Raw genomic sequence first — 24,418 nt, 5'->3', positions numbered from 1 at the left:
TGTATTGTACTCACCTGTTGGCGGACTGCAGCTTACCTCAGGTAACTGAACTGTAGAAAGTGAAACTGCAGATAAGGGGGACTCCTGTAAACTGGTAATATGTGCACTTATAAAACATCTTTATGAAAACAGACTTCACAGTGGCCCCAAATGTGAGTTGTCCTAATCTGCTGTGTTGTTTGTTAGTGATACATGAAAGAAAGAAAGCAGACCATTCTTTTCTCTAAAGCCAGGATGAAGCAGAGCCTCTGTGTGTGCTAGGCTTTCTCCTGCGTCGCTAGCCTGACTTAGTCAGAGCACCCTTAACACACTCCTGGTTTTATGAGACTCAATTCAGGTGCTAAATCCTGTTCATCAGTTAACCTCAGACACTTTGCTTCCATAATGACCCCTTGTCTCTGGAATAATCAGTTCATTTCCTTTCTCATTTTCATTCTCTATTGCTGGATAACAAACCGCTCTAAAACATAGTGGCTAAACAGCAGCCATTTTATTTGTTTACCATTGTGCAATCTGGTTTGAGCTCACCCGGGCAGTTTGTTTGCTGGTCTTGCTGGTGGTGACTGGTGTGACCACCTTCACCTAGGAGATCAGTTGATGGCCAGTGGCTGGAGTGCAGGGCCCACTGACCCTCTCTCTGTGCCATCTCACGTCCTCTCCATGGGGCGGTTGGTCCCATTGGGGCAGCCGGAAGTCATAGTGTTGTGGCACCTCACAAGAACCACGGAGCTGCCAGGCCTTCTTGAACGTTAGGCCCAGAACTGACACAACCCCGTTTCCTCCACCTTTCATTGGTTAAAGCAAATAGGGGCCCAGTCCGGATTCAGGAGGAAGGCACTACTCAAGGTGTGATTCACTGAATGCCATGTGCCACAAACTCCTGTGATCCTAGAGTGTTCTTATCAGAATCAAAACATGCTACAGTGTCTTCTCGTTTAGAAAACTCTTTATACCCCTCCAGTTCTGACCCCATTTTTCTACTCCTGTTTGCTACACAGCTTCTTGAAAAAAAATTTTGTCTATGTTTGCTCCCTCTACTTCCAAACTCTTATGTTCTTTCCTCTGCTCCTGTTCATTCTTGCCCCTCCCTCCATAGGGACTGTCTGTCAGGGAGACTGATGACCTCCCAAGTCCCAAATCTGGCATGTATTTTGCCCTGTCTTACTTGTTGCAGGAGTTTTTAGCTAGGCCACTACCACGCACTTGATGCACTTTCTTCTTTTGGCTTCTAGGGTATCGCCCTCCTGTAAACTACCTAGTAGTGGTTTCTCCTTGGTTTGATTTGTTGGTACCTCTTCCTCTAATGCTTCACTCCTAAAGTTTGGAGGGCCAAGGTTTCAGATGTAGGGCACCAATTTGTTCTCTTTCTGCATCTTTGTTAGATGACCTTACCCTGATGCCTGAGTTTAAATACCATCTAGTGTTGATTATCCACTGATGTGTACATTTGGTTCTAACCTCTCCAGACTCATATCTCTCTCTCTCTTTTTTTTTCTTTCTGAGACAGAGTCCCCTCTGTCTCCCAGGTTGGAGTGCAGTGGCGTGATCTCAGCTCACTGCAACCATTGCCTCCCAGGTTCAAGCGATTCTCCTGCCTCAGCCTCCTGTGTAGCGGAGATTACAGGCACCCGCCACCATGCCTGGCTAATTCTTGTATTTTTAGTAGAAACGGGGTTTCACCATATTATCCAGGCTGGTCTTGAACTCCTGAGCTCAGGTAGTCTGCCTGCCTAGGCCTCCCAAAATGCAAGGATTACAGGCATGAGCTACCACACCCAGCCCTGACTCATATCTCTAAAGATTTACTTGACATATCCACTTACATATCCTGTACATATTAAACCTAGCTAAAAGAAAACTAGATTTTCTTTCTTAACAGACTTTCCCTGATCCTTCCCCACCTTACAAGACAATACTATCATCTGTGGCGCAACAGAAACCTCTTCCCCTGTTCCCAGTTGGTCCTTTCCTTCTCTCAACCTCTGCGTGCAGGGGTTCGTTCCTCTGCCTCCCTGGCTTAGGCTGCAGCCATCACGTAGCAGGAGGTCCACACGCACCCAAGAGCAGCCTCTTCTATTCTACCCAGCCCACATTTAAAAAATGGAAATTAGATTTCTAGTTACTGTTCTGCTTTCGAAGCCCCTGGTGGCTTCTCACCCCATATATCAGTCTTCCCTGGCTTGCGCAGCCCCTTATGCCCTGAGCCTGCCTCCCTCGCAGTGTGTCTCTGCCGCTGACTCAGGCCGCACAGGGCTTCCATTCTGTGCCCTGCCTGCCTCTTTCCTCCCACTGGAAGGCCTTTCTTGTGCTAGTGGTTGTGCTTTTGTCCTTGCTTTTCACCCTGGCCCCTTCTTGTCTCAGACCTCAGCTTAAAGCCACATTCCTGAACAGAGGTTGTCCCTGAGCATCCTGTCACTGTCACAACACCTGATGTAGGTTATTTATGCAGCCTTTATTACCATCCAATGCTTGCTCTGTTTGTTGACTGACTGTAGAATGTGAACTCTGCAAGGGGTGCTCCTGTTTCATACGTCATTGCTGTATTTCTATTGCACTTTTCTTAAAAAATGCCTGCTGTGTAGAAGACCCTTGGGAACCATCTCATGAATAATTGAATGAGCTGAAGAGAACTGTCTTTATAAAAATTTTCGTTTCTTAAAAAAATGTGTAGTCCACAAAGAAGACTTGGTAAATAGAGGAGAAAAGTAGAAATGAAAATCCTTCATCCACAATTTATAGTTGACCTTTGGTAGTAACGTCATGAGGGGTCCTTTTCTGAACTCTGGTATGTGTCTGTATGTTCATGTATGCATTTTAACACGATTGGATATGTTTGTCTCCACACACATCTTTTTCAGCTGTTACTCTGTGAGCATTTTTCAGTACTTAAAAGTCATTTAAAAAACACATGAAAACCATTCTGTAGTATTTAAGCACATAAACATGCTGTAACTTCTTTATCCATTGCCCTATTACTAGTCATTTATAATAGTTTTTTAATAGTATAAATAGTATTGCCATCCATCGACCAGCAATTGTGTTTCTATAAATCTGTCTTATGGGCTGGATGTGGTGGCTCATGCCTGTAATCCTAGCACTTTGGGAGGCTGAGGCGGGCAGATTACAAGGTCAGGAGATCAAGATCATCCTGGCCAACGCGGTGAAACTCCGTCTCTACTAAAAATATAAAAAACTAGCCGGGCATGGTGGCAGGCCCCTGTAGTCCCAGCTACTCAGGAGGCTGAGGCAGGAGAATGGTGTGAACCTGAGAGGCGGAGCTTGCAGTGAGCCAAGATCGCGCCACTGCACTCCAGCCTGGGCGACAGAGCGAGACTCCATCTCAAAGGGGGAAAAAAAAAATCTCTCTTATGGAAGGATTCATTGTGTGTGAATATATGCATATTTACAAGCACAATTGTCTTGTCGCTGTGTATGATGAACGTTTTAAATGATGTAATAAAGCATTGGTTTAATGAAGTATGAGGAATAGACAACAAAATGTTATACAGCCATTACAAGTCTGTAATATAAAAATAAGTGATATTGTAAGATGTTTATAACGTCTGAAAACGTGTTTTATCAAGAAGATTGTATAATCCCATTTATGGAAAATATGAAAAGCTAGAAAGATATGTATAGTACAGTAATAATCGCTAGGTGGTAAGAGAAACATAATTTTTTATGTACTACTTGTACTCAGTTTCTACACTAAGATGTAATAAGAAATTTTACATGAAATTTTTTTCTACAGTGAATTTCATTGTATAAAATTTTTTGTTTCCTGGTGATTTTCTTAATATAAGTAACTCATCCTTTTGTCTGCCTACAAATTCCATACAAATGGTTAGAATTGTATACTTTTTAAAAGTATTTAAATGTACTGGATTGGGTTACCATATAATATGTGTTTTCCCCGGTGTTAAGGGCAAGAAACAAGCCAGTTTCTGTACTGAATTCATTAGGTATTGAGCTGTAAGGAGTAGGATTTCTAAATCTGTTCTGAAAAATAATAAACTTTAAAAAGACCCTGCCTCTTCATATTATACATATTTTCTTATCTCTTATCCTGTTTTTAAAATAACTTGTTGGAATCGAATTACTATTAATGTACTTTTGGAAAAATCATTGTGTGTTTATACCAGCTTTACATGCCTGTGTTTTAAAGGCAACTCCTAGTGGGCACTCCCTGTGGACATAGTGTCCTCAGCATTGCTCTGTTATTTCCTGGTCTGTGTTCTTGCCTGCCCTGCTTGGCAGCCCCGTATCAGATCTCTGCTTGCGACACTGAGTGTCAGGCTTGGTTGGTTGCGTGGGCTTCTAAACGCACTGTGCTTTCTCTCCATGTAGAGCACCACTAGGCTGGACAGCGACAGAGTATCATCTGCCTCTAGCACAGCCGAGCGGGGAATGGTGAAGCCGATGATCAGAGTAGAGCAGCAGCCAGATTATCGCAGGCAAGAAAGCAGGTAGGAAGTACATCATTTTTAAATGGTAAAAGTATTCCTAAAGAAGGGTTGGGATAAAGATTGTTGAATTTATAAAGGTTCAGCTGACATTTTAGAATGTTAGAATAATATTTTAAGGGCATTTCCTTTCTTTGTTATTGAATTGAAAGAAATGCTTTACCAATAATTATATCCCTCACTTACATGCCACAGTGCTATCAAATTGAAATAAGAGGCACACTGAATTAAAATGTTGCCATTTAAAATTTACTACTTTGTAAAAACATAGAGAAAGGGAGTATTTATAGAATTTTAATATTTGATGATTTTTATATCTAGAAAAATCTGGTCATTTCACCCATTTCTAGAAGAAATCTTCATCTGTTTAAAAATACGTAAGGCCAAAAATGATTTTGAAACAGATTTTAAGAATTTAAATGCCATGTTATATCTTGTGCTCTGATGTGATGTGTCTCCCTGTGGAGATAGATTGAGGATGAATTATTATTATTTTTTTTCTGACATTGTTCTTGCCTGATTTTTCTGGGCAGAGAACTGTCTTTTGTTATTTCCTTGTCTTATGATTTTTAACCTGTCACCTTAATCAGAATCCTATTTCCTTGTGACCTCTAGAATTATTTAAATGTTGCAGAGTAGTATCTTGGCGTTAAACATGGTAGATAAATAACAGATACTGACTAGTGGAACTAGCAGCATGATTTGGTGCTGATCACCTCTACCCCAGAGCTCTGTGGGAACTCAGACAGACATAGGGAAAGACGGCATCCTCATTATCAGCAGTGAAACTGGCAGCATTCCCGCTTTGGGGCTTTTCAGATAGATTTTTGAAGAGGCCATTCTGTTTGCGTCAAAGGCAGTTCGATGAGGCAGGCGACTTGCCCAGGGTCACCTGTCAGTTCAGTTGCAGGTGATAAAGACAGTTCTTCAGTTTCACAACTTCCAGCAGAGGGCACTGGATATTGCAGGATTTCAATATCATTCACCACCAGTTATTACATATGCAGACTCATAAGAGAATCCCAGGTTTTAACTTTATTTTTATTGTGGATTTTTAGTTCTGATGCTATGAAGATTTTTATTGGCTATGTGAATTTTATTACATGTGATAATAAATAGTTTACTTTCTGTGTTTGTACTTGTTTTTGGTGGTGTATCATGGAGTAGAATGTTCAGAATGGTAAATTGGTATTGTTAAGGAATACCTCTATGTATTTATAAGGTGTGACTGAGAAGCATGAATCATAGTTCTTAGCTCATAAATATTTGAATGAGTAAATGAATTCACACGAGGGAGTGGATTGATTAGGATAATGCTTTTAGCATATGCAAAATTAGTGATTAGTAAATAATACTGTCAAAATAGTCATATAATGGTTAATTGTATGTCAGAAATTATTTTTTACCATAAACACATAATTTAATTATTTTATAAGGTAAGATTAGTTTGCAGAGTTATTAGAGGCTTTATTTTAATTACAAAAAATGTTGCTTTGTTGCTATTATAACAATGATGAAAACAGATGAGGCTTTTTGCCCCATTCGTTGTTTTTCGCATAGGCAGTGTTGTAATAAGCACTACTTAATTTAACTGATGTAGCCATGAAAAATTTAAATGTGTTTAAAATGCTAATATTAGTGAAGGAAAAAAACCCTTTTGAATGGAAGGGATGACTTTTAATTGTCACTAAATTTTTTTCTTTTATCAATGACAATTTAAACACTTTTTTAACCAGATTTGTTAGAATATAATTGGTAAAGTTTATTCAGGTTCACTTTATGAGATATGTAACTGCCTAGCTGCAATTTTAGATGTCTGTAAATATGGGAGTATAAGGGAGATGTGTTAAAATAATTGATCATTTAAATTACATTGTTTATAGAAGCATTTTTCTTTTCGTTAATTGTTGAGTTAAATCATTAGATCATAAACTAAATAATCAACTCTGAAGCATACAATTTGATAAAAAGATTTGGGGTTATATTTATTAGGAGTAAAATATTTGGTTATATTTTTATTATTTTATATAAATATATTCATTTTCTCTTTATTCATTTTTTTGGTGCATGGAGGTGAGGATGGAAGGAAGAAAATGGTTTGCTGTTGAAAAAAAATTAGCCAGTCTGTAAACAACTACAAATCTGTAATCATCATAAGTTCTTCTTTTTTGCTTTTGAAGGGAAGTTTTTTATTGTCTATATTAACTTATTTAATGAGTGGACCAGCAATTCCAAATACTTAATTGTGGCTGTTTATTACCAGTTGTCTAAGATGCACAGACACATTACTGCTGAAATGACTGTTGTTTAAGTCACTAATGAGTATTTCTCATTCAAATATCAAGATAACTCTTGACTTTCCATTTCACCAAATAAGATTTGAGTAAGTACTGATCTCAGTTTAAGTCAATATTTAACTCAGTAGAGATGTTCGCCACAGTTTAAGTCATTGATATCCCCACAATTTAATTTTTAGTTAAGTTTGCAGAAAGGCAAAACACATGTTCCCTGACTCTTACTGTCAATTTAAATTTTCTTTTTCAGAGACATTTTTGAGAAATCTTCCTGATTATCTCTGATAAAGTTGAACTAAAATGATAAAGACATTGAAATGTTAAGGAAGCTAATCCCTTGACTATGTGTTTCGTTGGTTTTTGGTAAACATTGTATATAAAATACAGCGGGTCACAAACTTAGAGTAATAAGTAAATGACTTGAAGTTCTAATCCCATGGCTAAGTGAAAGAATAAGCTGAGCATTATTCACTGAGAAAAGAATAAATCTACAAAGATAAGGAAATCTAAACTGGATTTGTAATTTATTATCTTACACATTTTAAAGAGTCTGTGCCTAGCAATGGCTTTCAAAATTCTTTTGAACAGTGGTCACAACACAAGATTATATCTTACATTGTGCTCTGGTGAACACACACACGAATGTATATTTAACTGAAAGAGTAGTTTCACAAAACAGCCTTCTGCCCTGCCAATGGCTGATGACACACTGTTTGGAGAGTATTTTTATAGAGACAGAAATGAACCTAACCTTTGAATTAATGTGATCTGAATACCTGGAAATAGATAAACATTAGTACAATGCTGGTTTTTGTAAATGTTCCAAATTATAGTTTTTTGTATTTATAATTTTTGACAGTTCCTTATTTGTGTAGTGTCAGGCTAAATGGTGGAAGGGACCTGGAATTTATGTGACCATAAGAAGAAATGTGAGTGAGTAGAACATCTCTTTTTAAGGCATGCATCACTGTAAGCATTGGAAAATGATGATAGTAATGGCTGAAGGAGACTTGCCGTGGTCAACTTGTCTAATCCTGTGTCAGCAGAGAAAGACAAAGTCCAGGTCTTAGGAAGCTTTTCCCTTTAGGTATAAGAACTCCGTTTCAAGCTTGGCATGGTTAATATTTCTTTGTGTCACTTACTACTTTCTTTTCAGTGTTACCTGAGCCATAGCTGTAGCAGATGCAAGGCAGACCGATCCCTGTACTAGACATGAAGTGTTCATTAATAATCCAGAATCACGTCAGATCTGCTGTCATGGTGGTGGCATATACTTCAAGGAACTAACCTTCTTAGAGGAGTCATGATAAGATCACTCCCAGTACATGATTTGATTAGGCTGCATCTGAAAGCAAGGGATATTTTATTATTTTACATTGGAAAGATTAGTATTTAGATTTAAAAAGTAGTTGCAGAAATCTACACAGTTTGTCAGTAATATTGTTAGCCATGTGACCTTATTTTAAGTGATGTCGGCTTTCTTCTTTTAGAACACAGGATGGTTCTGGGCCTGAACTGATACTGCCTGCAAGCATTGAATTCAGGGAAAGTTGTGAGTAATTTCAGATTTCATTGTCAGTGAATTATTTCTTGATCCATTTTGCTCCATCTGATTTTCACATTCATTTTTGTTCTTTTTTCCTTTTTTGTTTTTGAAATCTTTACACAGCTGAAGATTCATTTTTATCTGCCATTATAAATTATACTAATAGCTCTACAGTCCACTTTAAGTTGTCCCCTACATATGTATTATATATGGCATGCCGGTATGTATTGTCCAACCAGTACAGACCTGACATCAGCCCTACAGAGCGCACGCATAAAGTCATTGCAGTCGTCAACAAGATGGTGAGCATGATGGAGGGCGTCATCCAGGTACGTTCCAGCCGGCCAGCCGTGCTCCTCTGGTGATTGTGTTTGTAATTGCTAAACCAGTGAACTCAGCTTCTTTAAGGGCTTCTGATTTGGTTACATGTTTGACTCTAAAGATTTTTTTCTAAAATAGAAGTTATATAAATATTATAGGAAAATATATAACTTTGAAGAGTTGAAAGGAAATGTAAGCTCTTTTCTGTTTTGTTTTCCCTGTAAACTTCAGCATAAGTGAAGGTAACTGTGTGTGCTAACACAATAATCATGAGAAAGGCCCTTCAGCTTGCAGTAATAGTTGTGAGAAAGTGCTGAGACTGTTGTGGGCTTTTGTAGACTTTTTTCTGTAAATAATTTGTTGAGGTGAAATTCATGTAATATTAACCATTTTGAAGTGAGCAGTTCAGTCGCGTTTAGTGCATTCACAGTGTTGTGCAACCACCGCCTCTGTCGGTTCCAGAACATCTCCATCACCTCAGAGTGATACCCCTTAAGTAGTTGCTGGTGTTTCTCTTTTTCCCCGTTCCCTGGTAACACCTTCTTAGACTTTTTAAAAATGATTATCAAAAGTCATTTGCTCCTGTGTAATGAGCCTAGAAGTTGGTAGTAATTGGGCTTTTTGATAGCACATGTATAGGTGTAATGGACATCGTAACATACTTCTCGCCTAAAATGAAATTCCATCATAAACCGGTTTTCAGAATTTCAGAAGATAAAGGTGTTTTGTTGATAGAATGGTTTGGCTCTTTTATGTACTTTCTGTCCCGATCTACAGCTGATAAAATTTTCATAGCAGTTTTTCATCTACAGATAATTTGAAGATTTAATCTTTAAAGTTCTTAAAAGTAAATGTACAGATTTTTTCAGTTTTTCTAAATCACTTGTCAATGTTGTTATTCAACTTAATAAACTCTAATTATATAATGTTAACATAGATAGATTGGTTGCTTTTCTCCCGGCAGTATCATTTGAGGGAAACTAAGATCCTTTAGTTCCTTCAGAATTGTTTTCAAAGGCCAGAGTTTTTCAAGAAATGTTTCTTTTATGTTTGAGTGATTAGCATGAGTTTGATGGGGTTATGCTTCTTTTACCCAAGTTAGGAAATAGGTAAAAAAGAAAGTCATTTTATTTGGATACCATTTTGTTACTTTCATATCATTATTTTATAAACAAACATGGATTTCCTTTTCAGTTGTCATTCAAAGCCATTGTCTGTCTTCTATCATGTTTGGACTTACTAAACCTGTTTCAAATTGTGAGACACCTATCATAAAACTACCCTTGATAGCTTTTTCCTTATTGATGTGAACTAGTCAGTGAAATCACCATTATCAAACAAGTCTTTTAAACTTCAGGTTTAGATTTAGTATCCAATGGGAGGAATCTTAAAGTAGTGGAAAAGAACTATGTAGTGAATAATTTAAATTCTGTTTTCTAAAAAACAAAGAATTTACTCCCATTAATATAGGTATAAGTTATTTATACACTTTTAAATTCTCAATCTTCTCAGCTTTTATTTTTATTGTTTCTTGGTCTTTCCTGTCTCTTCCATTCCTGTTAATTAATCTAGGGGAATGGACTTTCACCTTGTTAGATACCTTTAAGTAAGTAGTAAGCACACCATATCATTGAAAGATGTTCACAAGTCCTTCCATTGTAAATCTTTTAAAGAGATCAATGTGTTCATGTGTTTTTATTGTAACATCACATTTATTGATAAACTCTAAAAATTCAGTTAGTTATTGTGCCAGTGGTAAGAACATAAAACTAATCCTTTAGGTCGTATACTTCTAAAGGTACTTCAGAACCATAAATGAAAATGTTATTTTGGGAATAACATAACTAAATGTCGTACCTTCATGTCGTACCTTCATATGAGTGTTTTGATTTTTTTAAACTATCATGATTGTTTACAAGTTTCTTTCTCTCGTTCTGCTTGATTTCCCCTCGTCTGTTTTTCTCCAGGAAGTAGACCAGGTTGACCAGGTAGGACATCTGCTGGGAGCTGATCCTAGCTGTGTTGCTTAGCCAAGTTTCTCATGCTGCTCCCATGTCAAATACAGTAATACAACAGCTGGACTGAACAGCTCATAACACTCATTCAGCAACTGAGACATGCAGTACTAAAACCCTTTTTGACTGTGCAACCTTTATTGGCATTTCATAATTTCTGCTTAATGCACTTCAGTGTGGATATGAAATGACAAAAGTTCTGTTTCTTCTCTTTATTATTTATCCTTGGTTCCTATTCTTTGGATCTCATCTGAGGTTGCCTGGCCTGCACATGTGGTCGGGAGAGGATGTGATAGATCAGTACTTGATACTGAGTTGCATGGTGTCCAAGCCAGTGACTACCAGTATCAGGGTGGCTGTGGGTAACCATGGATACATGTATGTATACTGCACAGATTACCAGATAATGCAGTCTACAATTTGGTGTTACATTATTTGATATCTCTATTTCTCCACTGATTCCATCTATAAATTGTAGCTAACCGAATTCATATGTCTATGTACATGAATCCTAAGAAATAGTTGCAGTGGTTATTTACTTCCCATTGCTACGTATGCACCCAAATTATTTTGCAAATATCTGGTATCTGTGGTAAATACCTTGGTGAAATGGGAAGGTACTGGTCTATCTTCAGCAGCTTTTCAGGAGCATTCCTTTATATTTGTATTACTTTTGTTTACTCCCTGTTGCTTATGGAAATGTGTTCTGTCTACAGAAACAGAAGAATATTGCAGGGGCACTTGCCTTCTGGATGGCAAATGCATCTGAACTTCTCAACTTCATTAAGCAAGACCGAGACCTTAGTCGGATCACATTGGACGCTCAAGATGTTTTAGCACATTTGGTTCAAATGGCATTTAAGTAAGGAACACATTTTTGAAGATGGCACTACTCTGTAAATAAGTCATTTGTTTTCTTACTCAGTTTTCCAAACTGATTTTAAGATTTATGTTTACCTTGATTGAAGATGAATATCAAGAAGCATGCATTTTTGCAAAATGTATTAACTACATATAGTTATATACTTAATATAGTTATACTGAATTCAGTGAGCTATGTTTCAAGATTCCTAAGAGTAAAACTCATTTCTTTTAATGGAAAATATTTTAAAAGAGTCCAGATGGTTTCCCATGTGATAACATGTCTGACAATAGCCGTCTGTCATGCTGAGATTACTGAAATTGTTTATGTCTTTTCAGATACTTGGTTCACTGCCTTCAGTCAGAACTTAATAATTACATGCCAGCCTTTCTCGATGACCCTGAAGAGAACAGTCTGCAAAGACCAAAAATAGGTTAGCATGTTTTTTGACTCTCTCCCTCTGTCCCTCTCTTCCTTGACATTTAGCATCATTTTAATGCTTAACATATGTAAGGGGAGGTATTTTTAAAATAAATGGGATGGCCTTTTGGGTTTGGCAATCTTTAATAAATTTTAACTACTATTTTGTTTACAGATGGTTCTCATTTTGGTGTGTCACACTGGCCATATTCTTTAGAAAGTCTCTTAAGGCAAAATTATGATGATAAGTGTAATTAGTTAATAACTATATGTAGTTTAAGATCATGTCACTGTTTCCTCTTGGAATGAAGTTGATATTTTTAAAGTGATTAAACAGCACTTACTACCATAGGTACCATTATCTGAATTTACTGCATATTCAGGGGGTTCTTCCTGGATGACATTTTGGTCCTCTTGTCCTCTCATCCTGTCTGGGCAGATGATGTGCTGCACACACTCACAGGAGCCATGTCCTTGCTACGACGCTGCAGAGTCAATGCCGCCCTGACCATCCAGCTCTTCTCGCAGCTTTTCCACTTTATCAATATGTGGCTGTTCAATAGATTAGTGACTGACCCAGATTCAGGGCTGTGCTCCCATTACTGGGGCGCAATTATCCGTCAGCAGCTGGGCCATATTGAAGCCTGGGCTGAGAAGCAGGGGCTGGAGCTGGCTGCAGACTGTCATCTGAGCAGGATCGTGCAGGTGAGTGCTGGTGCCACTCCCCAGCTCATGTGCTTTATGGTAAAGGCATCTGATCTTTATAATGAGCAAGCGCTTCAATGCAGCAAAACCTCAGTACCCTCTTTTTGGGGTTTTTCATATGTACAAATAATGAAGTAGTACTGTGTTAGTACCTGGGCTGCCGTAACAAAGTACAGATATTTTTTCACTGTATTAATTGTATGCCATAATTGTTACTGTTAAGTACTTATGCCTGAATAAATTTAAGAAAATGATTGCTTATAGGTACATAAAAATTCAGAGTTAAAAATGGTGACACCAAGCAACCACAGATTGTTTACATGGTTTGTTTTCTGATAATTTAATGTACACAAACTTTATTTCATGCACAAAGTTATTTAAATATTGTATGACATTATCTTCAGGCTATGTGTATAAGGTGTATATGAAATAAATTTCATATTTAGACTTGGGTCCCATTCCCAAAGATATCTCATACATGTCAATCTTCCAAAATTGGAAAAACTCCAAAATCTGAAACACTTCTGGTCCCAAGCATTTCAGGTAAGGGATACTGAACCTGTGTCAAAAACTGAGTGACTTAACAGTTGCTCCACAGCCCTGGAGGCCAGAAGTTGAAATCAGGATGTCAGCAGGGTTGGTTCTTTCTGGGGGCTCTGAGGAAAGGTTCTGTTTCAGGCCTCCCCCCAGCTTCTGGTGGTTTGCACGCAGTTGGCGTTCTTTGGCTTGTAGATGCATCATCCCAGTCCCTGCTGTTGTCTTTGTATGGCATTCTCCTTGTTTGCCTGTCTGTGTCCAAAAGACTGCTTTCTATAAGGACAGCCGACATTGGACCAGCTGATCTTGTTTTAACTTGATGATCCCCTGGAAAGATGCTGCCTCCAAAAAAGATAACACTCTGAGGTACTGAGGGTTAGCCCTGCAAATTTTTAGGAGACACAGTTTGACTCATAAGTGGTAACCAGCAGACTATAAATATCCTTAAAGGGTTCTTTATATTGAGATCAGTAAGGTGTATTTCAGAACATTTTATAGTGAAAGATGAGTACCAATTCTAAAATGGATGAGAATTAACCCTCAAGAATACAAAGCCAAATCATATCCCAGTGGCTTAACCAGCTCTGAGGAAAGTTTTTAGATACGAAAAACTAGGAGGTGATGTTTTGCAATTAACGAATTGAGTCATCTATAGCTTAAAAACCTGGGCCTTATTTTAGTATTATGTATAGTTTTTTTTCTCTGTTTTTTAACCTTTTTTTTAAAAAAGAGATTTAGTATAGAGGCTAGACAGCTCGCTATGAAAAGTCAGGACAATGAAACTATTCAAACACCGGTAATTGGTCATCTGAATGGTCAAGTAAATGTTTTGCTTTTGAAGAGAGTTGTTAAAATGCTTTACGAACATAATTAAATCTAATTATACATGCATGTCATAAAATTAAGAGGGCATCTAAAAAGATGCCCTTTAAAAGATAATGCTTTTAGTTCTATTTAATGTATATAGTTACTGTAAATGGAAGTCTGTTTCCTGAAATCATTCTGCATTTCAAAGTTAAATTAGCAAGTTATATTTTTATAAATATTACATAAAGGATAATATTTATGGAATAACTTTACAAGTATGATATTTTGTGTCCTTTATTCTTTTACATAGGCAACAACTTTGCTTACCATGGATAAGTATGCACCTGATGACATTCCAAATATAAACAGCACCTGCTTTAAGTTAAATTCACTACAACTTCAAGCCTTATTACAGAACTATCACTGTGCACCTGATGAGCCTTTTATCCCAACGGTGAGTGGATGTTGCCTCATTGTCACACAGTGCGGGACATGTTTGCACAGGGAAATTTGGATGAAAAAACAAAAGGAAGTCTTATTTAATAAGTTGACTTATTTATTCTCATCTTACGAGATCATTTTCATGTTGTTGTCTGAGTTGAGTTCAATGAAAAAACAGAAACTACACTAAATAGAAAGGGATTTTATTCAGGAAAGTAGGTTCTTGGGAAGTTATCAGAAGGACTAGAAGGGAGGAGGTTAGGAGGCTGCCCAGGACTGTTGAGTTCCAGTGTGCGTAGCCGCAACTGAGTGCTAGAGGGCGGGTTCCTCTGCCACAGGTCACCCCTTTACAGCCTGGCTGAAGTGAGAGGCTTGTCTCATCTCATCTGGAATGGAGCCGGGAGTTTTGGCATGCCTGCCTCCCAATAGTAGGAACAGAGGGTGAGAAATAGTATCTACCACTGTTAGCTGTTTTTAAAGAGAAATGCTGTAGACTTAAATATGAGTCATGAGAATTATATGCGTGGACGGATGGATTGACCACCATTGAGTTTATGCCAACAAGACATGAACAAAACAGCCCCAAACTAGAAATCACCGAATCAAAAGTATAGCATATACATAAATCATGTCATAGTCATATAAAGAAATATGTGAGAAAGAATGAATTACAGTTACAACAGCTGGGATGGACATTATGACATCATGTGAAAAAAAAGCAGCCCTGTGCAAAGTGCATAGAATACGCTTCCATCTATGTACACTTTAGGAACAACCAAAACCACGCTCTGGTGATAGAAGCCTGAAAACCATTTCATTCTTTTTGAAGGAGAAGGAGGGGACAGTGAGAGGGAATGGCGTGGCTACCCAGGTGACGATGTTCCCTTTCTTGAACAGAAGTGAACCTGGTGGTTGAGCTGGTGTGTTCATTTTATTGATCTGTACAGTTAGGATTTGTGAACTTTCCTTTATGTGGGTAATATATCAGTGAAACATTTTTAAATACAAATCACCCATAAACCCACAATTCAGAAATAACCTCTGTATATTGATATATTTCCAAACTGGCAAAAATACTGTATAGATATTTTATTCTGGTTTTTTGTATTTTACATTGTGTGGGCTTTTCCCTATATCATTAAACATTCTATATAAATATACAAATACTGAAAAGTAAAGAATTGTACGAGGAAAAAAATGATTAGAAAAGAAAAACTTGTGATAGAACAAGTTCTTTTTATTTAAAGCTACAGGTTACTTAAAATTAATAATAAAAATCTTGGTTCATCTATAAAATGTGTGCAGCCCAGGGTTGTTGGCTTTAGAAAATGGATGATGGCTGTTCTGCTGGGATCTGTGCTCCCTCCATAAGCCTGTGTCTGTCTGTGTCTGTTGTCTGTGAGATAAGCGGTGCTGCAGTGATCAGACAGATCAAACAGCTTGGAATAGTTGTTGGTCACGTGCATCAGACAGTGAGCATCTCTTTTTAATTTTGCATTTGTTTTCCAAACAGGATCTTATAGAAAATGTAGTGGCTGTGGCTGAAAACACTGCTGATGAGCTGGCCCGCAGCGATGGAAGGGAAGTGCAGTTGGAGGAGGATCCTGACCTGCAGCTGCCGTTTCTTTTGCCAGAAGATGGTTATTCTTGTGATGTTGTCAGAAACATTCCAAATGGTTTACAAGAATTTTTAGACCCCCTGTGCCAGAGAGGTAAATTAGTCTCCATGCCTGAGTCTGAGCTACTCCCCAGGTTAAAGCGAGCATTTTATTCACTGTCCACCTCATAGGGTAGTCCACTTATGTGGGAGTGCACCCTCATGCTGTCTGGAGAAGTCCGTGTTCCGCTGACTTGGAGAAATATTTCATGGTGATGTAAGGTCAGAAGTGTCGAGACAGCGCTAGGGGATGTTTTGTGACCCCGTAGTGAGCATCTGCTCTGCCCACTTGTTGTCATGGTTACATTTCTGCCTGGGCTGATAACAAGGGACCTTTTTTTGTTCTCCCTTCTTGGTATTTTATAAGCATAGTAGGTTGATTCATTCTTTTAGCACTAAATTGTAAACTTTGTTGGTACCAGCATAGCAATTAAGAGCAACACAAGCTTTGGAAGCAGACTGCCTGCATTCTAAACCCAACTCTGTCACCTATAGGCTGCGCTGCCATTGGCAGGTGACTTTGGCACCTCAGTTTCTTTTCAGTGAGATGGGCCTGTTGAAAGTACCCAGCTGAGAGATTGTTGGGAGGACTGAATGGGTTCCTGTGGCGCATGCAGAACTCTAGCACAGAGCGAGGGGTGTGAGTGCTGCTGTTGCTGCTGCCGCTGTGGCCACCAGTGCCAGGCTGGCCTGCACCTGTGTGCTGGCGAGACCCAAACTCCAGCATGTCGTGTGCTTTTCTGTGTGAAGAGCTTATAGCCCTGAAAGGTTTGAGTACAGCTGATTTCCTGAATTTTATTATGTCACTTTTACTACATTTTCTTGTGATCTGTACTGATCGAAAACACCACAATTATTTCTGATGTATGAGGTTTTGTATTAGACCAAATTTTAATCCAAGTTTGCCACTTTTTCATAAAGTGGAAAACAGCTCAGATGAGTAGAAAGTTAGACCCAAAGTGTAGGGGTTTGTTTAAACAAATAAAAGTAATAATGATAGAGGTTTTATGCCCATAGGTATATAAATCTGGTGAGTGTGATTTTTAACTTCAGTGAAACATTCACTCCCCACAATAAATACATTTTTATATTTTTCAAGATACCTTCAAAGTTTCTGATAGTTAAAAAAAAGAAAATCATTTTACAAAGGCTGCATCTTTAATGAAATGTGTTTGCAAAACAGTTACCTCTGGACCCTTTCCAAAAGGTGCTCAGGGCTTAGTGCCGTCCTCAGAGAAGCAGAGAGAGGCCAAGGTGAGATGAGGCCGGGGAGAGGTCTTTTAGGAAAGTGTGCTTGAAGGAAAAGGGGTAGGAGCAGGAGAAGGCAGGGAGAGCCTTCAGTCTTGGTACAGGTGCACCTGTGACGAGGTTGGGGAAGGAGGAGGGCTGGGTTTCAGTGCAGGTCTGAGAAATGGAGTGGGCCTGAACTAGCCCCAGAGCATTAGTTCCGTGCTCTGCCATTCCCTGGAAAAAGCCTCATGCCACACACTGGTGGACCCAGAGGCAGCAGCACAGCTTCCAACCAGCAAGCACTCGGCCACCACAGGACTGCTTAGAAGTATCCTTCCAAGTGTGCTGCATCTCAGCAAATCAGAAACCACAGCCAGTTTTCCTTCCCAAAAACTTCCCCCCACACACGTGTTACTTACGGCACTCGTCCTGGGACGGTCTCCTCACTTCACTTTTTCATTTTGTTCTATTGTTCATATTGCCATGGTATCTGAAAACCATGGTTTGTGGATGGTTCTCTCCTGCCAGGAACTCTTCCTCTATCATATGTGGGTTTAATTTAAACTGTTGAGCATGACATGATCTTCCAGCCTTACTGCTTCACCTTGAAATACACTATATATGTTGTTAATATTGAACTACATATTATTGATATCTGTGCTATTACCGTTGTCGCTACTCTACTCCTGCTGTTGAACTTATACACTTATTTATTTTCTTAATTCTAATCAGGCATCCTTTCATCTGGAAAACCTCAGTGTCTTCCTAACACTTAACATGCCTCTCCCAGGAGTGATTCTTAGTTACTTGCTTCTATTTTTGCACTGATGATATTGTGTTTGAAACACGTGCTGCTGTCTGTCCTCCACGTTTAGTGAGGGTGGTTTCTGAGAGCCTGGGCTTGGCTAGCTGCACTTTCTCTGATCCTCAGCACCTCGCATGGGCCTGCTGTATGTTCAGTGCTCAGTAACTAGTTGTTTTTATAATTAATACCTTGCAAATAAGCATGCAAGGTGACTACTAGCATTTTGCAAATCTGTATAGTTTATAGTTTACAAGCAACTGCCAGTTTTGTCACATGTACCATAGGGCAGATCCTCACCAAGTTGGAAATAGTGAGCTCTTGACTTGATGATGGAGTATTCTTTGTGACTTCCCCATAAGCTCTCTTAAATCATTAATTTTAGGACATATGTGATGTTTCCGTGGTCTCGGCATCACTACATTACTTCATATGTGTTAGATGATCATTGTACATGTAGCTTAGTACACAGATGCCTTTAGAAGACTTACAAAGAATCGAGTGTTTTCTTTCATGACATCAGTGTTTTCAGTGCTTCACACTCAATTCTTTACAAGCTGATTAAAGAATTACTTTGTGCCCTCAGTGTATATTCCTTTGTTTCCTTCATACAATAGAGTTCTGTGAGAGAAGACTGTACAACCAGCCTGGACTCATACCTGGTCTGAGATGCATTCCTTAAGCTAATAAAGCCAAATCTCTATTTGTAGTATGGTCCAGAGCTTGTTATGGAAATGCGGCCCTTAAAAAAATAAGAAAATAATTTATGATTGTTCAGATTTCAAAATCATGTTAAATTAGTGATTCCCTGAAACATGAGAAAGAGAAGCAAGTTGTAGGTTATATTTTCCTGAATCTGAATTGAAATAGTGATTTAAAAAATAAAACTAAGTAAAGTTACTTTGTATACTTATTTTAACTGAATATGTTTTTGACATCTCCTTTTTTGCCTACCATAAATAAACTGATTGTCCATAAATAGCAGTCAGAATTTTCTCCTTGTTGAAGCACTGGAGTGGATGAGACTGTCAGCTCCTGCCAGGGAAAACTCACCAGTCCAAGCCATTAGACCACTTGAGACTGTGGAGAGAAGCTGCGCAGAGTCTGTCACACAGGACACTCTTCATGAATGGTCGCTGCTGATAGTGGGAAGAAGATGGCAGTAGAGGAAATGTACCAAGGATTGTTCAGGGCCCGTGTGATAGATAGGAGTTGGTCAAAAACATTGCTGAGAAACAAAATAGGATTCGACTAAATTAAGAATGACCTAGAATTGAAAGGCTTACTTTTACAAAGCATGTCATTTGTCCTTGATGAAAATAACAGATATTCTTGAAAACATTATAAAATGATTCTGAAATTTATTCGTAAGAAATTTAAATTAGTATGAACTTAAAAGGAGATTTGGACAAAGAGTAATGAGGAGGAGTCCTAGAATTGTTGTACAAGTTACCCGATAATTTGAATGTACGTAGTTGAACCGAGAGTCTGACGTGCTGGTAGACACCCCATGCTCGTGTTGTTTTCCGACTCCTTCCCTCTTTTCTTTCCCTTTGCTAAGTAGATATTCTGAATGTTATTAAGGACCTCTTAGTGTAGTGGAGTAAACAGTTCTGCAAGGAAGTAATGACGAGGCGATTTGATAATTTCTTATAGGAGTAAGAAAAAAGTTATTTTGGAACACAGAGGAGGGGGAGGCCAATTTTACTTTACTTCTTGGTGCTGAAATACTCTTGGACCAAAACAAACGGATAATTTTAAATGTCTGGTAATTCAGTTTGCAGAGGAGAGTAAAGGTGTAGAGTAAGAAAAATCAATACTATGTATTGGATATTAAGCAATTGGTAATTAATCTTGCTTCCCTTATCTTGACAAGATGTGCTTTTTCACTTACAATTTGCTTGTTTCCTCCTTAGGATTTTGCAGGTTAATTCCTCACACACGTTCACCAGGTACTTGGACAATATATTTTGAAGGTGCAGATTATGAAAGTCACCTTCTGCGTGAGAACACAGAGCTGGCAAGTATTTTGAGGGTACCATGAAGTGAAGTAGATCCTTAGGACTTGAAGATGTGATGCAGATTTGTTTCTTTCTTAACTGGAGATTGGTGTGATAGCAGAGTTTTAAAATCACCATTAAATACTGATATTCAAAAATTTTTAAACCGTGATTTACACATATATTTTTTCCTCCCAAGCCATGTCTCTTACAGTTTTGTCTGTAAGCAGTGGTGCTTTTTGAAATAAAGAACACTTATACCCATGGTTATACCAGTCTTAATACATATTTTTAAATATATTAATATGACAATCTTAAAATATTTTCTTAAAATTCTTTGGCAGAAATGTTTCATTCTTTTATAGTCAGTTCTGCCTTGTCTTAAATATATATCAAGCCATTTAGTAATATTTTATATCTTTTTGAAAGAGTGGTAAATCTCAAAATTTCCCAGCTTCATACATGTTAAGAACAATTCTACTTTGCTTCATATAAACAGTTTTAAACACAAACAGGAATTTTTTGTATATTCAAAGTAATTAATTTGAGTTCCTCGCATACTTTAGGTTTGAGCATTATATCATGGCCATCTCCAGAAATTGAATTAATTGTTGATCATTCTTTTATACCAAATAGATGATCACATTGAACTACTGACAAATTGAACATACCCCTAATACTTTTTTTTTTTTTTTGAGACAGAGTCTCACTCAGTTGCCCAGGATGAAATGGATGAAATGCAGTGGCGCGATTTGGCTCATTGCAACCTCTGCCTCCTGGGTTCAAGTGATTCTCCTGCCTCAGCCTCTCAGTAGCTGGGGTTACAGGTGCATGCCACCACACTTGGCTAATTTTTTTGAATTTTTAGTAGAGACGGGGATTCACCATGTTGGCCAGCCTGGTCTTGAACCCCTGACCTCAAATGATTCACCTGCCTCGGCCTCCCAAAGTGCTGGGATTATAGGCATGGGAGCCACCTCACCCGGCCCCTGATACTTTTTACTGACTTTACTAACTGCTGTTTTTTTAAGTCCCAAATAACAGCAGCAACTTCTGGTTACCCAATTTTATGGAAAAACAAATACCTTCTAGGTAGACTCACTCATTCCTCATCTTTCTGCTTTATTCTAAGATTCCTCAGGAGATTTCAAGTTTTGATTTAAAAAAAATAGTAGTTCTAATGTCAACTAATTTTATTTTCCTTAAAATAATCTCTCATAAGCTTTAGTTATTTTCCTTCTAAATTAAAAAGCCGTATGTATAATTACCACCTCTTGGCAAGGTACCTTCCTGCTTATATATTTAATTATTTAAGTTCCTCCTTCGTGTGTATGGACTGTTAATTTTCTTCTTGAATTTTGTTCACTCTCTGGCGTATAGGAATGACATGTAAAGAACATGTGACTTCAATGAGTAATTTCACTTTCTCATTCTTTGAGTCTGTCGGGAGCTGTCTTGCCTTATGGGTTGTCGGTTTAGGCTCCTTACCTGGCCAGGTGGGCTTCACTCAATAGCAGCACTCTCTGGGTGCTGCTGCATGAGTCTTGTAGCAGCCTTGGTGTTGCTATTTAAAATAAAATCACTGCTGAGTTTTCGCAAGAGACAAAGATGTTAGGTCATCTCTGTTATAACCATTTTTTGCAGTCCTCCCCATAGATAGTGTAAAATAATTTTAAATTTCTTCTTTGAAAACACAGAAAGACTGGTAATTTATTTTGAAAGGTAATAAAGTGAAAATTGAATTTTGTCCTTATGATCAGACTTTCTACCTGATAGTAATGGGGGTTTAATTTTGTTTTATAAACTAAGTTCTTCAAATCACATTTAAATAGCATTTATGACTAAATTCATCTTTAAGATTTCAGTCAAGAATATTGATTTAGTTTACCAGATTAATACCTGAAGAGTATCTATATTAATTGAAATTTTTTTTTTTACTGTTTATCTTCTCACCCTTTTTGTTTCCCCATTTGCTCCAGTGAACATGATTGACTAGCTCATCAGTTGTCTAACCATACAGAAGCACTTCCATTTCAGTTATAAAATAAACCTTTGTTTTCATCCTTTAGGCTCAGCCTCTGAGGAAAGAACCTGAAATAATCACTGTGACCCTAAAAAAGCAGAATGGAATGGGCCTCAGCATTGTTGCAGCAAAGGTAGGCCAATTAGTCATGTGAGAGTTGTTCTCTCCAGTCTTTCAGCATTGAGTCAGTAGTTGTCAGAGGGGATTGTGTGGGAGTACTTTACCACCTGTGTATAATGTGCCTGTTCAGTTCTGTTTCTGTGTAGGAGAGGAATGGTGTTACATGAATGAAGCCAGTGTGCTCACTGGGCCCAATTAGTTGAGGGATGATCTCCTACTCTGAGAATGTAGCTAGAGTGATACATTGAGATTGAACAGATGGTGCTCAGAAGGAAACAATTTAAAGGCATAGTCAAAACTTGATTTGCACAGTGAGGAGAGAAAGCGTTGGTACAGTAGAAAACTGCATCGTGGAAGTGGGGCACAAGTGCATCACCTCATCATAGTGGGCCACTAGACACCTTTCTCAGACTCCAGTGCACGTAAGAACCACTAGGGACCTTGCTACACAAGGGGATTTCTGGTTCTCAGTTCCAGGTGTCCCTTCCAGTGAGTCTGGCGTGGAGCTTAGGAAACGGCATTCTTAACCTAGACCTTATATAGTTCTGATAGGTGTTGACTGCTGAGCCACCCTCCTGGAACTCTTGGGTTTTGAGTCCCTTCACCCGCTAGTTTTGGCAGGATATTTAAAGCTACACAGATCTTTTCTTTGAGTTAAAGATATGAGTATTGTGACTTGGCGTTACTCACTCATGAGCCTCTTCCAATATGGAATCTCAGTTACGTTTGCTTAGAATTAATTTTAGCTTTGAATCATATTCAGATATTTTCCATGAAACAAATGTGTTTTTAGCTAATATTCAATAACTGATGTTTCAGTCAACTTTGCTGATATTTTGCTTAAAAATAACACTTTGGCCACTACAATGTTTATTTTTGTTTCTATCTCTAGGGAATATATGAAAAGCTTGAAAATGTTACATAGCAACGTGATAGAAGTGCCTTCTGAATTACAGTTAATGTGCCTTGAGAAATATTTTAATTCCTAATAGTCAAAAATTTTAATTTATTTTTCTTTATACCAGAATTATATTATCCTGAATATTAATTTGGAAATAAACGGACTATAATTTGAAACCCTGCCATTCCCATTGTCTAGAGAGACCTGTGATTTTTTAAAAGCTTTCACTGAAGTGTTTTCTTCCTCAGCTCCTCTAATTTGTGAAGGGTCCATTTGAAATGAGGGTATGGGGCAGACCATGAGGTCAGCTTTGCAGTGAACAAATGCAGAAGTATGAGAAAAGATGTTGAGGTCCTGGCTTTGAACCGAAGGCTAGATGGTGAGCTGACAGGTGGTCCAACAAGTACACAGCCTCTGCCTGACTGGGCATATTTGCCTCTACTGTCCCATCTGGCAGCGAGGCCTTTTTGATTTTTATGTTTTAAAAGAGGCTGGGTCTTGCTCTGTCACCCAGGCTGGAGTGCAGTGGCACAATCATGCTTTGAACTCCTGGGCTCAAGTGATCCTCTGGCCTCAGCCTCCCAAGTAGCTAGGACTATAGGAGCATACCACCATGCCTGACTAATTTAAAAATTTATTTTAGAGACAGGGTCTTGCTGTGCTGCCCAGGCTGATCTCGATCAAATTCCTGGCCTCAACCAGTCCTCCCACTTCAGCCTCCCAAAGTGCTGACAAAGCTTTTGTGTCCTACTTTGCAAGGACTTCCTGGCAGCTCACTCTGCTCCTCTTTGTCCCCTAAATCAGGGCAGTTTTAGAACTGGAATTAGATCATGAGGAGTTTGGTATCTTTCTGCCTGTCAAACTGACTCTGTAGCATCTTCACTGTAGTTATTCCCACTCCTAGACACAGTCTCCAGCATATAATAGGCAAAAAATATTTGTTGAAAGATAGCAAATAAGAGCAATTTTTTTTAACCGAGTGGATATTTGATTTGCTGTTATATAGGTTTAATCCTGAAATAACAAATTATCAGCTATATTAGCACAACTCTCACTGAATTAGCTATGAGGAAAATTTGTTATCCATAATCTTAGTCATAACACAAATGCCTACAAAACAATAATGTGATTAAGATCTAGTGCAAGTACCATAAAACTTTACCTTTGTGTATTTTGGAGAAATTAAGAAGATGAATGGGTGTTGTAGCAGTTGTGGAGGACATCTTGGGAGAAGTGGAGTTTCAGCTAATCCTTGGAACAAACATAATTGGAAT

General features: G+C 38.3%; 1 protein-coding gene across 15 annotated transcripts in view; it reads left to right on the top strand.

The window, feature by feature from the left end:
• AFDN (afadin, adherens junction formation factor) overlaps positions 1 to 24,418 on the top strand; it is a 141,962-nt gene that overhangs the window by 74,168 nt on the left and 43,376 nt on the right. For 9 of the 15 annotated variants that reach the window (XM_073022269.1, XM_073022270.1, XM_008007833.3 and 6 more), the window contains 11 exons: positions 4,348 to 4,466; positions 8,248 to 8,309; positions 8,427 to 8,632; positions 10,592 to 10,612; positions 11,356 to 11,501; positions 11,840 to 11,934; positions 12,361 to 12,626; positions 14,281 to 14,424; positions 15,925 to 16,123; positions 20,017 to 20,120; positions 22,170 to 22,256. In XM_073022269.1, the coding sequence (XP_072878370.1) occupies positions 4,348 to 4,466; positions 8,248 to 8,309; positions 8,427 to 8,632; positions 10,592 to 10,612; positions 11,356 to 11,501; positions 11,840 to 11,934; positions 12,361 to 12,626; positions 14,281 to 14,424; positions 15,925 to 16,123; positions 20,017 to 20,120; positions 22,170 to 22,256 (1,449 nt within the window). The remainder of the gene's footprint in view (positions 1 to 4,347; positions 4,467 to 8,247; positions 8,310 to 8,426; positions 8,633 to 10,591; positions 10,613 to 11,355; positions 11,502 to 11,839; positions 11,935 to 12,360; positions 12,627 to 14,280; positions 14,425 to 15,924; positions 16,124 to 20,016; positions 20,121 to 22,169; positions 22,257 to 24,418) is intronic. The other 6 variants (XM_008007846.3, XM_073022272.1, XM_073022271.1 and 3 more) reach the window with 1 other exon arrangement.

Source organism: Chlorocebus sabaeus, chromosome 13, assembly GCF_047675955.1.
Source record: "Chlorocebus sabaeus isolate Y175 chromosome 13, mChlSab1.0.hap1, whole genome shotgun sequence".
NCBI lineage: Eukaryota > Metazoa > Chordata > Mammalia > Primates > Cercopithecidae > Chlorocebus > Chlorocebus sabaeus.
Note: the sequence above shows the minus strand (reverse complement) of the source record. Positions and strands in the feature narration are given on the sequence as shown.